This window comes from Bos taurus, chromosome 19 (assembly GCF_002263795.3).
Source record: "Bos taurus isolate L1 Dominette 01449 registration number 42190680 breed Hereford chromosome 19, ARS-UCD2.0, whole genome shotgun sequence".
In the NCBI taxonomy this organism is placed as follows: domain Eukaryota; kingdom Metazoa; phylum Chordata; class Mammalia; order Artiodactyla; family Bovidae; genus Bos; species Bos taurus.
In genome coordinates, this window is record NC_037346.1 from 40,349,505 (window position 1) to 40,362,014 (window position 12,510).

The following is a 12,510-nucleotide window of genomic DNA, read 5'->3' on the forward strand; positions in this document are numbered from 1 at the left end:
TGTACACACATACACAGAGCTTGTGTGTAATATGAGTTTGAGAAACTCTGAAATAAACACACAAAGAGCTATCTTTAAATAAAGTAAAGGGTTCTTTCAGTAAAGAGCTTTCTTTAGGACTCCTCTTACCCATTAGTGTAACTTGTACACAATGAAAATCTCTAAGATCACTGGAGGTGAGGCAAGCAATACTTTTCCAACTTATTTGACCAAGGAATCTCATTTAACATAACTGCAAGGCTTGTTTTGCAAAATGCCACCTGAACAGTGAGCTCCCTGAGAATAGAAACAGTGTTAAATTTATGTTTCCCAGGAACTTAGCCCAAGGACTATCACATAGTAGGTCCTCAGGAAGTTTTTATTGCTTTCGATTGATGAATTCTAGTAACTAGCATTCTAAAAAAACTTTCACCTTAACACAATTTTCTATTAGCAAAACCTATTTATCACCATTATAAGATCGGAGACATAGTTCAAAAGAAATAATCTGGCCTGAATGAAACCAAACTTTACCGATAGCTTTTAAGTTGTCGTATTTTTTAAAAAATAATTATAGCGTGCTGATCAAATATGAATAAGACTACAGAAAATAGTTCCAACTCTACACTCAATATCAGTGGCAAAATATATCAAAATAAAAAGCAGAATACAATGATAGAAACTGTCAGGCTAATCACCTGCCTCATAGAAGAAGAGAAATTTCCAAAGATTTAAAAGAAAGCTAAGTCACCCTCAGTGACTCAGTATGGTGAATTTTACATGCTTGGCAATGCCTTGCATGTATAATTTCTCCATCACGTGAACAGGCTGCTCCCCGTTCAGACATTTTTTAACCAGTGTTCTTGGATAAAGAGGAGCAAAACACACAGAAGACTTAAGCACACAAATCGGTGTTTAGTGCCACTCTCAGCGGGTCATGCCGTGAAGCCACAGTTGGTGTCTGACGGTGGCCAGAGAGTTGGGAGCCTGCCTGGGCAGGATGACTGTAACGTTCCAGGCGAGAGTGTGTTTATTTATAACTGATGTCCCCATAGCAAGAGCTTGGCAGTGAGCTGAACCTTGCTGGATACCGACCTGAAGGGGGAGCTGGACATTCCCACTGGAAACTGACCCCAAACTACAAGAGGAAACTCCCAAATCTGTACGTTTAAGGGATGCCATCAGTTACTATGAATTTATGGTCTCCAAATTGAGAATTCTGTTTGGTCAATTTCTGCTAACAGTATCAAGACAGTCCTGCTACTTCAGAGACCTAAAAATACTTTCCACATGGTGAACTGTTTTTCACAGCAGGACTTATAACCTATCCCAGTCCTAATATATCTATCAACACAGAAGCTCTAACCTACCACCAGCCCCCGAGGCTGGAGCCCATCTACAAGGCCCAGAGCACACCTGGCCAGCCCAGAGGGACCCTGCAGCTGCTCTCTAATCCCCTCTCTCTTCTTCATATTCAACGCCCTCAACTGCTCCTAAGTGCCCTCTACATGCATAGATAGCACTGGACCAAAGAGCCTCTTGACTCTGAGGGGAGAAAAATTACTAATTTTGCACTGCACTTTGTAAGTCAGGGAGGTCTTTCAAATATATTTATTTCTCGCTCACTGGCACTTCAGCCTCCACCCTCTCTTGCCTTTCCCATCAGTTTACATATCTCAAGATTCTTCTATTTTTACAAGAACCTCCTGCAGACCATATACTTCCAATTAACCACCACGCTCTCTTCAGTTATAAGGGTTCTCTACCCTTCACCTCCCCAGCTTCCGTTCTCAATGTGACCCACTCCAATCACTTCTGTCCTCACCACCACTGCGTGAATCTCTCATTAAGCTCATCAACAAACTTGTTGTCAAACCCCATAGATACTTCTCAGTTCTGATCTCACTGACCTCTCAGCAGCATCTCACACCAGGAAACACCTCCTCATCCTTCCGCCCTCCCCTCCCTGGGCTTTTCTTTTTCTCTTTTTCCTTGGCCACGCTGCACAGCATGTGGGATCTCAGTTCCCCGACTAGGGATCAAACCTGCGCCCCCTGGAATGGAAGCTCAGAATCTTAACCACTGGACCACCTGGGAAGTCCTCCTGGGCTTTTCTTAATATCACACCTTCTTGCTTTCCTTCTTTCCTCACTGGTCCCTTCTTTGCAGATTCCTATGAGGAATTATTTTCCTATGTATGTTCCTGAAATGTGACTAGTTCCTTAGAAATATGGCTTGGGTCACTTCTTTGTTCCCTCTGCATGCTCTTTCTGGGTAAATCTCATCCGTGCCCATAGCTTCCATTGTCACCTGTGGCTGACAACTCCTAAACTGCCACTCCAGCAGCCACCTCTCCTTTTGCGTCTCCAACATTGATGTTCAACTGCATACTGAGTGTCTACTCTTGGACAACCCACACAGGCACCTTCCATGAAATGAGGCCAGAATCAAATAAGGCATCTCCACCCTCACCTGCAACCAAACCCTGACAACGGTCCTGCTCTTCTCCCACTGTCTCCTGAGATCCCATCAGCCATCTCATATCCGAATCAGAAACTGAGACACTAACCTTCACTTCTTCCTCTCCTGCACACCCTTCATCCAATTAATCACCAAATCCTCTTAGTACCATTTCCTAAATTGTTCCTGAATTCATCTGTTTTTTTTTTTTCTGCTGCCACTTCTCAAGTTTAAGCCAGTATCATCTTTTACCTAAATCACTGCAACAGCAGAAATCAGGGGCTAGAAAATGACAGCTTGCAAGCTAAATCCGGTTCATCACCCTTTTTTGGTAAATAAAGTTATGTCAGGGCACAGCCTCATCCATTTATTTATATGTCACCAGTATGTGCTTCTGAGCAATAAGGATAGAACAGTGGTAACAGAGACCATACGGCCAGCTAAGCTGAAAGTATTTACTATCTGGTCCTTTACAGAAAAAAAAAAAAGCCACACTAAACTGTCTCGCTGCCTTCTGTCTTACCTCCCTCCAACTCATTCTTCAAACTACAACTGGAGTGATCTTTCCAAAATTAACCTACGAATTCCCCAAATTCACAAAGTCGAGGAAACTCCAATCAAAATGCAATAGGCTTTTTTAAGAATTTAACTTGATTCTAAAATCTGACTGGAAAAGAAAAATGCCTGAAAACAGCCAAGAAATTTTTGAAAAATAAAACAACTAAGGGAACACTTGCTTAACAAGCATCAAAAATGCTTCAAAGGTATAGTAATTAAAATAGTAAAGCAACAGTCCAAGAAAAGACAAATATGTTAATGAAATATACTAGAATGTCAAGAGATAGACTCTAGTCTATTAGAGAATTTAAGATATAAAAAAGAATGGGTTATTCAATTAAGGCAGTTAAGCTAATTATCTATTCAGAAAAATAAATAAATTTGGATCTCTTTCTCATATCAGAATAAATTCTAAATGGGTTAAACAAAGTGAAGTCGTGGCAGAAATTAAAGATTATATTTTGATCCTTGGGAGTAGGGAAGCCCTTATGAAAGACAAAAGTCATATAGAGGAAAAAAGGCAATTAAATCTGAAAACAAATACATTTTAAAAATTCTAGGGAACTCCCCGGTGGTCCAGTGGTTAGGACTCTCCACTTTCACTGCCAAGGGCCTGGGTTTAACTCCTGTTTGGGGAACTAAGATCCTGCAAGCCACGTGGCACTGCACTCCCGCAAAAAATATAAATAAAATTCTGCATGCTAAGAAAGGAAAACAAGTTTAAAAACCGATAGAAAGAAAATTTAAAATATAAATAACAGACAATAATTACAAAATACAACACATTAAAAGACACAAAAATCAGTATGTAAGAATTCTTCTTCGGGTGATAAAATGGTCTGAGTTGATTGTAGTAATGGTTGCACAATTCTAAATACACTAAAAATCAGTGAACTGTACACTTTAAATGCATAAAATGTATGGTATGTGATTTATGGGCTTCCCAGGTTTCTCAGTGGTAAAGAATTTGCCTGCCAAGCAGGAGATGCAGGTTTGAACCCTGGGTCAGGAAGGTTCCCTGGAGAAGGAAATGGCAACCTGCTCTAGTATTCTTGCCTGTGAAATCCCATGGACCGAGGAGCCTGGTGGGCTACAGTTCATGGGGTTGTAAAGAGTCAAATATGACTAAAGCGACTTACCACTTACATACACACACAAAATTGTTACTTAAAAGATAAAGAAAACAAACTAATGATAAAAAACTGGGCAAACGAAATTCATAAGTAATTCACAGAATATATACAAAGAGCCAATAAGCATTTGAAAAAATACACTCATCATCACAATTGTGGAAATACATCTTATAATATGTTGTAATTTTTTGTCTCTCTGGAAAAAAAATGTTAAAAGATTCAACACTGGAAAAGGTGTGGAGAAATACTCTCAAGCACTAGGGAGCAGGTGTAAACTGAGAGAATCATCTTTTGAGGGCAATTTGCAGGATCTATTATAATTTAACACATGCGACTCTTCAAACCAGCAACTCCATTTCTGTTTATCTATTCTAGGGAAACAGTGCCAGATATGCAGAGAGGTTAAGTATAAGAACATTCAATGAAACACTGATTACAATGGTAAAAAATTTAAAACCACCACCACCTGACCTGCCTCTTGGGAAACCTATATGCAGGTCAGGAAGCAACAGTTAGAAGTGGACATGGAACAACAGACTGCTTCCAAATAGGAAAAGGAGTACATCAAGGCTGTATATTGTCACCCTGTTTATTTAACTTATATGCAGAGTACATCATGAGAAATGTTGGGCTGGAAGAAGCACAAGCTGGAATCAAGATTGCCAGGAGAATTATCAATGACCTCAGATATGCAGATGACACCACCCTTATGGCAGAAAGTGAAGAGCAACTAAAAAGCCTCTTGATGAAAGTGAAAGAGGAGAGTGAAAAAGTTGGCTTGAAGCTCAACATTTCAGAAAACAAAGATCATGGCATCTGGTCCCATCACTTCATGGGAAATAGATGGGGAAACAGTGGAAACAGTGTCAGACTTTATTTTTTGGGGCTCCAAAATCACTGCAGATGGTGACTGCAGCCATGAAATTAAAAGATGCTTACTCCTTGGAAGGAAAGTTATGACCAACCTAGACAGCATATTCAAAAGAAGAGACATTACTTTGCCAACAAAGGTCCGTCTAGTCAAGGCTATGGTTTTTCCAGTGGTCATGTATGGAAGTGAGAGTTGGACTGTGAAGAAAGCTGAGCGTGGAAGAATTGATGTTTGAACTGTGGTGTTGGAGAAGACTCTTGAGAGTCCCTTGGACTGCAAGGAGATCCAACCAGTCCACCCTAAAGGAGATCAGTCCTGGGTGTTCATTGGAAGGACTTATGCTAAAGCTGAAACTCCAATACTTTGGCCACCTCATGTGAAGAGTTGACTCACTGGAAAAGACTCTGATGCTGGGAGGGATTGGGGGCAGGAGGAGAAGTGGATGACAGAGGATGAGATGGCTGGATGGCATCACTGACTCAATGGACATGAGTTTGAGTGAACTCCAGGAGTTGGTGATGGACAGGGAGGCCTGGCGTGCTGCGATTCATGGGGCTGCAAAGAGTTGGACATGACTGAGTGACTGAACTAAACTGAAATTAAGTATATATGGAACAGTTCACAGCAGTTAAAAAGAACAAGGTAGGAAAAAAAAAAAAAAAGGTAGGGACTTCCGTGGTGGTCCAGTGGTCAAGAGTCTGCCTTCCAATGAAGGAGACACAGGTTTGATCCCCGGCTGGGGAACTAAGATCCCATATGCCAAGGGGCAACTAAGCCTGTGAACCACAACTAGAGAGCCTGCAACTGCTGAGTCACGGTGCTCGAGAGCCTGTGCTCTGCAATTAGAGAAGCCTGAGAGCCAAAACTAGAGAAAGTCAGCGTGCCACAATGAAGACCCAGCACAGCCAAAAAAAAACAAAGTAGATGAATATGTGCTAACATGGAAATGAGACTTGATGTCAAGAGGAAAGAGGAAGCATAAGAACTACGTGCCAACTGAGGAATACTACTCAGCAAATTTAAAAAAGGATGAACTACTGACATACACAATAACATAAAGCTCAACAACATTTATGTTAAAAGAAGACAGAGCATTAAGAGTTAATACTAAATATGAGTTCATTTCTATGAAATCCAAATACAGGCAATATTAATCTGTGGGTATAGAGAAAGGTGCTGAAGCTGAAGCTCCAATACTTTGGCCACTTGATGCGAAGAACTGACTCATCTGAAAAGACCCTGATGCTGGGAAAGATTGAAGGTGAGAGAAGAAGGGGACAACACAGGATGAGATGGTTGGATGGCATCACCAACTCAATGGACATGAGTTTGAGTAAACTTGGGGAGTTGATGCTGGACAGGGAGGCCTGGCGTGCTGCAGTCCATGGGGTCAGAAAGAGTCGGACACGACTGAGTGACTGAACTAAACTGAACTGAATAGAAAACATTTAGTGGTTATAGGAAGATGGACTAGAAAGGGCACAAGGAAACTTTCTGGGAGAAGGGAAATGGTCTATCTTATTTTGGATGTTAGTGACACAGGTATACACAGTTACTAAAACTCAAGGTTAATTAAAAGGGAAGAATATTTTAATAAACCTTTCAGAATATCCACATTTATCTGAAAGGCTTATTAAAATATTCTTCCTTTTTCAAGCTAAATATCTGATGTGCAAGGCCAGATTTTCTTCAGCTGAAACAGCCTACTGTAACAACTGAATGCAGAAGCACCTATGAGAATTCAGCTGTAATCTATTAAGCTAGAATTAAAGAGATCTGCAAACATGTAAAACAATGCCACTTTCCTCACTCATTTTTGTTTTGGAAAATATGGTTACTTTTTCATTAAAACTTTATGTATATTAACATACAATGGGTTTACTTGTTACTTTTAAATACATAAGTATTTTTTTAATTTTTTAATTTCTAAAGTGGTAAATACAAATAGGTATAATACATATAAACAAAAGCTCTGCAGGAGTCTCAATTTTTAAGAGTATAAAATGTTCTAAGGCCAAAACTGCTACTTTAGCCATTGTTATTGTTTAGTTGCTAAGTGGTGTTCCAACTCTTTTGGGACCCCATAGACGGTAGCCCCCAGGCTCCTCTGTCCATGGGATTTCCCAGGCAACAATGTTGGACTGGGTTGCCATTTCCTTCTCCAGAGGATCTTCCTGACCCAGGGATCAAACCGGTGTCTCTTGCTTTGGCAGGCAGATTATTCACCACTGAGCCACCAGGGAAGCCCTACCCTATTCTAGCTATATCACGTTATTTTCAATTCCTAAATATCATGTGATGTTTGTCTCCCAACCATTGCATATTCTTTTCTCTCTGCTTTGTACACTCTCATCAATCTCCTTGGCTAATTCCCATTTAACACTCAAGTCTTGGTTTAAACATCACTTCTTCCCTGGTTGCTCAACCTGGGATTAGGTATCCCTCCCATGTACTCCCATAGTACTCTGTCCTATATCATAATCCCATCTTATGATTGACTGCTTATTCACATACCTATATTACTCACAAAATACCTGTGCGCTGGAATTAGACCTTGTTCATAGCTAAATCCCCAGGGCATATGTGAGTATTTATTGATAGAGCAAATTAATGTAATATTCATCATAACCACTGGAGTATTATTATTTTCACAAGAAAACTGAGGCTCAGGGAAATGATGTGTTCAAACAAATTCACCTAAAAATTTGAGCTGACAACTGTATTCCAAGCCTTTCACCTTCAAACCTTGTCTGGAATAGATAGAAGAGTTTACCTGGGAACTAATGGCATACTTCAGGTAAGACAGGATGAGAGGATTGGGGGAAGGTCCAATCATGGCCTGCTCCAGTAGTGCTTCTGCAAGGAGAATAACAAACGAAGCCTCAGTGTTACAACATTTCTGGGTTTAGCCCTCCCATCCTTCCTTCCTACTTCACTTAAGACCTGCTAGGTTGAGAATGTCCCAGGTGGCTCCTTTGGGAAAGAATTTCTTCATGTTGACTGCCCACTGGTAGTCACTCCATCGCTCCTTCCAAGCTTGCAAAATGGCTTGCTTCAGGTTCACCACCTTCATGATTTCACTCTGAGGAGACCGGGCCGGTAGCAGTCAGCCTTGAGGTTGGAGAAATCAAGCTAGAGAAAGGGAAAGGGATTCTGAGGAAAAGAATCGGGCGGGGCGATGGGGGATGGAGCGCAGACTTAGATGGAATGGAGTCGATATAGGAAGATTCAAGGGAAGTATAACTAGAAAGGAAAAAAAGGGGCAAGGGGCAAACAGGGATCCTATTAGGTTATTCCCACCTGAACCATTCTTCTTTAAACAAGCGCAGTAAGAAGAGTGTCAAAGGTGCTTAATACAAAGAATAAATGGGCAGTAAGGGGTTAAGCCAGTTCCGGTTGCCTAAATATGCCCTTAGCTCTGGCTGCGTCCCTCAGCCACTACTACCCCAAATCCAAATTTCTCCCCCCACTTCCTCCACCCTCCCCAACCCTGAAACTATAATTCCCTATTTCCTTTCCATCCATCACCTCCCCAAATTTAAGCCTACCGGACAATCTAGTTCTAGATCCTAGGTGTCGCCATTTTGGCACTTATAAAAGAGCTAGCTTTCTATTGGCTGACAGTAACAAACATGAACCAATAGGAAGGCAGCGAGACACCGGTCACACCACTATGTCTTCTGGGAATTGCAGTTCCTTGGACTCAGCTAGCTCGGAAGCTACGAGAAGCTAGTCAGCCCGCATTGTTTCTCTCCTTGAGGGAAAGCCGAGTAGGAGCTGAGGATCTCGGAGACTCAGGAAGCTTAGGGGGAAAGGCTCTCAAAAGGCCTACCGCAATTAAGTTTCTTCCAGTGACATCACTGTGGACCTAGCATTTAAATCAAATTCTGACACCCTTTCATTGCCCGCTAGTTAGTAGGCACAACACGGGTGTGGCATACGTTCATCCATAGGTTTTCTCTTTCCTGGCTTTTTTTTCCCCTCCGAAACCCCCGGATTTCCCAGAGTTCTTCTCCTTTCCACAACTATATTCCAAAGCGACACTGAGTCTCTGTCAGTTGAACACACCTCACCCAGCCCTTCACCCTAAAATCTGGCAGTTCTCTGGGAATCTCTGGCCCAGCCAACTGCTTGACTAAGGGAGACGTAAGGAGGAAACTGAGGTTTAGGAAATCGAAGATAAGAAAAGTCTAGGAACCTGTCACAATCAAGAGGGCCTAAGGAGACATGATGACTAAATGTAACTTGCTATCCTGGATGTGATCCTTAAACAGAAGAACCTTAGATGAAAACTAAACAATCTGAATAAAGCACGGACTTCAGCTAATAATAATGTATCAATGTCAGTTAATAATAATGTATCAATGTCAGTTATTAATTCAGAGAAGGCAATGGCACCCCACTCCAGTACCTCTTGCTTGGAAAATCCCATGGATGGAGGAGCCTGTTAGGCTTCAATCCATGGGGTAGCTAAGAGTCGGACATGACTGAGCAACTTCACTTTCACTTTTCACTTTCATGCATTGGAGAAGGAAATGGCAGCCCACTCCAGTGTTCTTGCCTGGAGAATCCCAGGGACAGGGGAGCCTGGTGGGCTGCCGTCTATGGCGTCGCACAGAGTCGGAAACGACTGAAGTGACTTAGCATAGCATAGCAGTCATTAATTGTAACACCTACCATACTAAGTAAAAGGTTAAAGGGGTAGGGATTGACAGTGAGGTATATAGGAATCCTCTCTATCTTCAGTTTTTTTCCTATAAATCTAAAACTAAAATTCTTTTTTTAAAAAATGTTTATTAAAAGCAGTATGATTAGACTTCCCTGGTGGTCCAGTGGTTAAGAATCTGCCTGCCAATGCAGAGGGCACGGTTCTAGCCCTGATCTGGGAAGATTCCACCCGCCGAGGAGCAACTAAGCCCATGGGTCACAAATGCTGAGCCCAGGCTCTAGAGACCAAGAGCCACAACCATTGAAGCCTGAAGGCCCTAGAGCCCACACTCAGCAACAAGAGAAGCCACCGAAGTGAGAAGCCCACAGACCACAACTAGAGAGTAACCCTCCAGTCATCTGAACTAGAGAACGCCTATGCTCAGAAACCAAGATCCAGCACAGCCAAACATTAATTAATTACTTTAAAAACATGATGTCTTGCTTTAACCTATTGAACCACGTTATAAATAATTATGTCCAGTGTTTGGAGTATTAGCCTTTCTCCAACCCCGCCCCCCTTCCCCAGTGAGAAGCCAAAAGTAAATGCTACCCACCTCTGACTCCAACAGCTGGGCCTCTCCACACACAGGCCTCATCCCTGTCCTGCCCTGTGGACAGATCGCCACTAACATTTACAACCAGAACTACATTTACAACCAGAACAAGACAGTGTCCTGCCAGCCCTATTTTCAGCCCTGCATCCCACATCACAAGGAGCCTCAGATCCCCATCCATGAATCCAAGCTCCATCTATATTTCCCAATCACCATTCTTTGGTCACCCTTTAAGTGTCAGACTCAGTTCTCAGAGGGATGAATCTGGAAGAGCAGACCCCTCAGGCTCTGGAAGCAAACCTGCAGCTCTTGGGGCAAAGAATGACAGAATCGTGGGTGTCTGGAGCATAGTCTAAACAGGGAGACCAGAACTCCTGTTCTGAAGAGGGGAGTGCAGCTGGAGGAAACCCAGATCACATCCCTCTAAGGTCATGACTGCCTTCAGCTTCTTCCTTCCCCATAACCCACCCACAACCCCCTCCATTCTGCTCCCTTTAGTGCCTGCCCAAGCGACACCACTGGGGAATAATGTTTATACAAAACAGCTGCCAAATATGTGTAGCCAAAGCTTCCAAAGCAGGAAGGAGGGAGAACCCAGACTTCTCACACTTGACCTCCAAAATCCCCTCAGCCACACACATTGAAGCCGGCTACAGACCTTGTTTCTCAGCAGTCTCTCATGTACCTGGATTCCCTGCTTCTCCCAGGCCCCCAACTCTACCTTCGCCCGCCTCCCTCCTCTTATTCCTTTGCTGTCACTGCAGCTTAGGGCTTCCCACCTAGACACATCCATGCATCCTGCAGCTCCACTCCCATCCCACAGAGCCCAAACTGTCCTCTCAGAGAAAAGCTGTCAACCTTGTGACTGCTTCTGACTTGGTCCCCATGGGAGTGGAGAATGTTTGGGCCCTGAGGAGAGTGGCATTCTGAACTCAGACCATCCCCTTCTGGGAGGAAGCTAGCAGACCTCTGGGGAGGGGTGCCTCCTCCCCCACTTTACAGTGGCAGAGAGGCGGCTTTTGTCATGAGACCATCTGCCTTCCCTGTCCCCCACCTCTCACCAGCAGCTCTTTATCTTGGTTTGGCAGGGTTTCCCCAAGGACTGGACTTTTAAGGATTTAGAAGGACACCCTTTTATTTTTTAATTTTTTTTATTTTGGCTGTGCCGCACAGTTTGCAAGATCTTAATTCCTTGACCAGGGATTGAACCTGGGCCCTCAGCAATGAAAACATGGAGTCCTAACCACTGGACTGCCAAAGAATTTACTACAAGAATTCCCTTAGTTCTGGGTAAGGGCTATTTGCAGTTTTGCTACTTTGTCCTCTCTAGTGTGTCAGTTTCAGAGACTGCCTCTCCATACCCCACCTCTTTCCTCCAAATCAGAAGAGCTTCTAGGGCCCTGCAGGCTCTCTGACTTGCCCTCCGCAAGACTGGGATTCCATGATAATCCTCCAGTGGGTGAGAGAAGAGATGCCAGCATCCTCTTTGGGAGTAGAAGGAAACCCTCCCCACACACAATCCCTCTCAAATATCCCTCTTCCTTACTCCACTTTCCTGGGCTGTCTGTTTCTTCTCTCTCAGCACTGATAGAAGCTGAGCTCTCACTTCCACCCTCTTAGCCCCAAGGTCCAAGCTCTTCATTTTGCTGGCTGGGGAAGGGGACTGGCTGGAGAAGAGGGGCAGGTAAAAGCCAGCCAGCTAGGTAGAACTTCCCTGGTGGTCCAGTGGCTAAGACTCTGTGCTCCCAATGCAGGGAGCCTGGATTTGACCCCTAATCAGGAAACTAGATCCCACATGCCACAACTAAGAGTTTGCATGCCCCAGCTAAAGCTCCCACACGCTGCAAGTAAAGATCCATGTGCTGAAACTAAGACCCGGCACCTCAAATTAAAAATGAATAAAAACAAACAAATAAAGCCAGCCAGGCAGAGTGACATGGCAACACTGAAGGAGTAGCTGAAAAGGAACTAGGTTGGAGTGGGGACTTGCGGTGGTGTAAAATGCTATGAGGAATCGGGGTTTGGGTACCCAAGGGGATGGGAACACTCCTCATCTAGGCTGAAAAGAAGTGTAGAGAAAAGTGGCAAGTCTAAACCGAGAAACTGAAATACTTGGTAAGCACGCAAGGCACAAAGGGTGTCATCATCCCTTCTCTCTATAGGGAAGAACATTTTCCTTTGGACGCTTGCCTGGGTCCCCCCACTATGGGGAGTTAATTGGCAGCAGGTGGATGGGAAAGAAAGC

General features: G+C 43.4%; 1 protein-coding gene across 8 annotated transcripts in view; it reads right to left on the reverse strand.

The window, feature by feature from the left end:
* Nucleotides 1-12,510, reverse strand: part of MED24 (mediator complex subunit 24) — a 44,190-nt gene that overhangs the window by 15,338 nt on the left and 16,342 nt on the right. For 3 of the 8 annotated variants that reach the window (XR_009491600.1, XM_003587428.6, XM_005220774.5), the window contains exons 1-3: nucleotides 8,550-8,596; nucleotides 7,945-8,133; nucleotides 7,775-7,857 (exon numbers count right to left, since the gene is read on the reverse strand). Coding sequence is in view for 7 of the 8 variants with exons in the window: in XM_003587428.6 (XP_003587476.2) it covers nucleotides 7,775-7,857; nucleotides 7,945-8,074 (213 nt within the window). In the remaining variant the exon portion in view is untranslated. Of the gene's footprint in view, nucleotides 1-7,774; nucleotides 7,858-7,944; nucleotides 8,155-8,301; nucleotides 8,351-8,549; nucleotides 8,597-12,510 lie in introns of those variants that run through there. The other 5 variants (XM_059878343.1, XM_059878346.1, XM_059878345.1 and 2 more) reach the window with 3 other exon arrangements.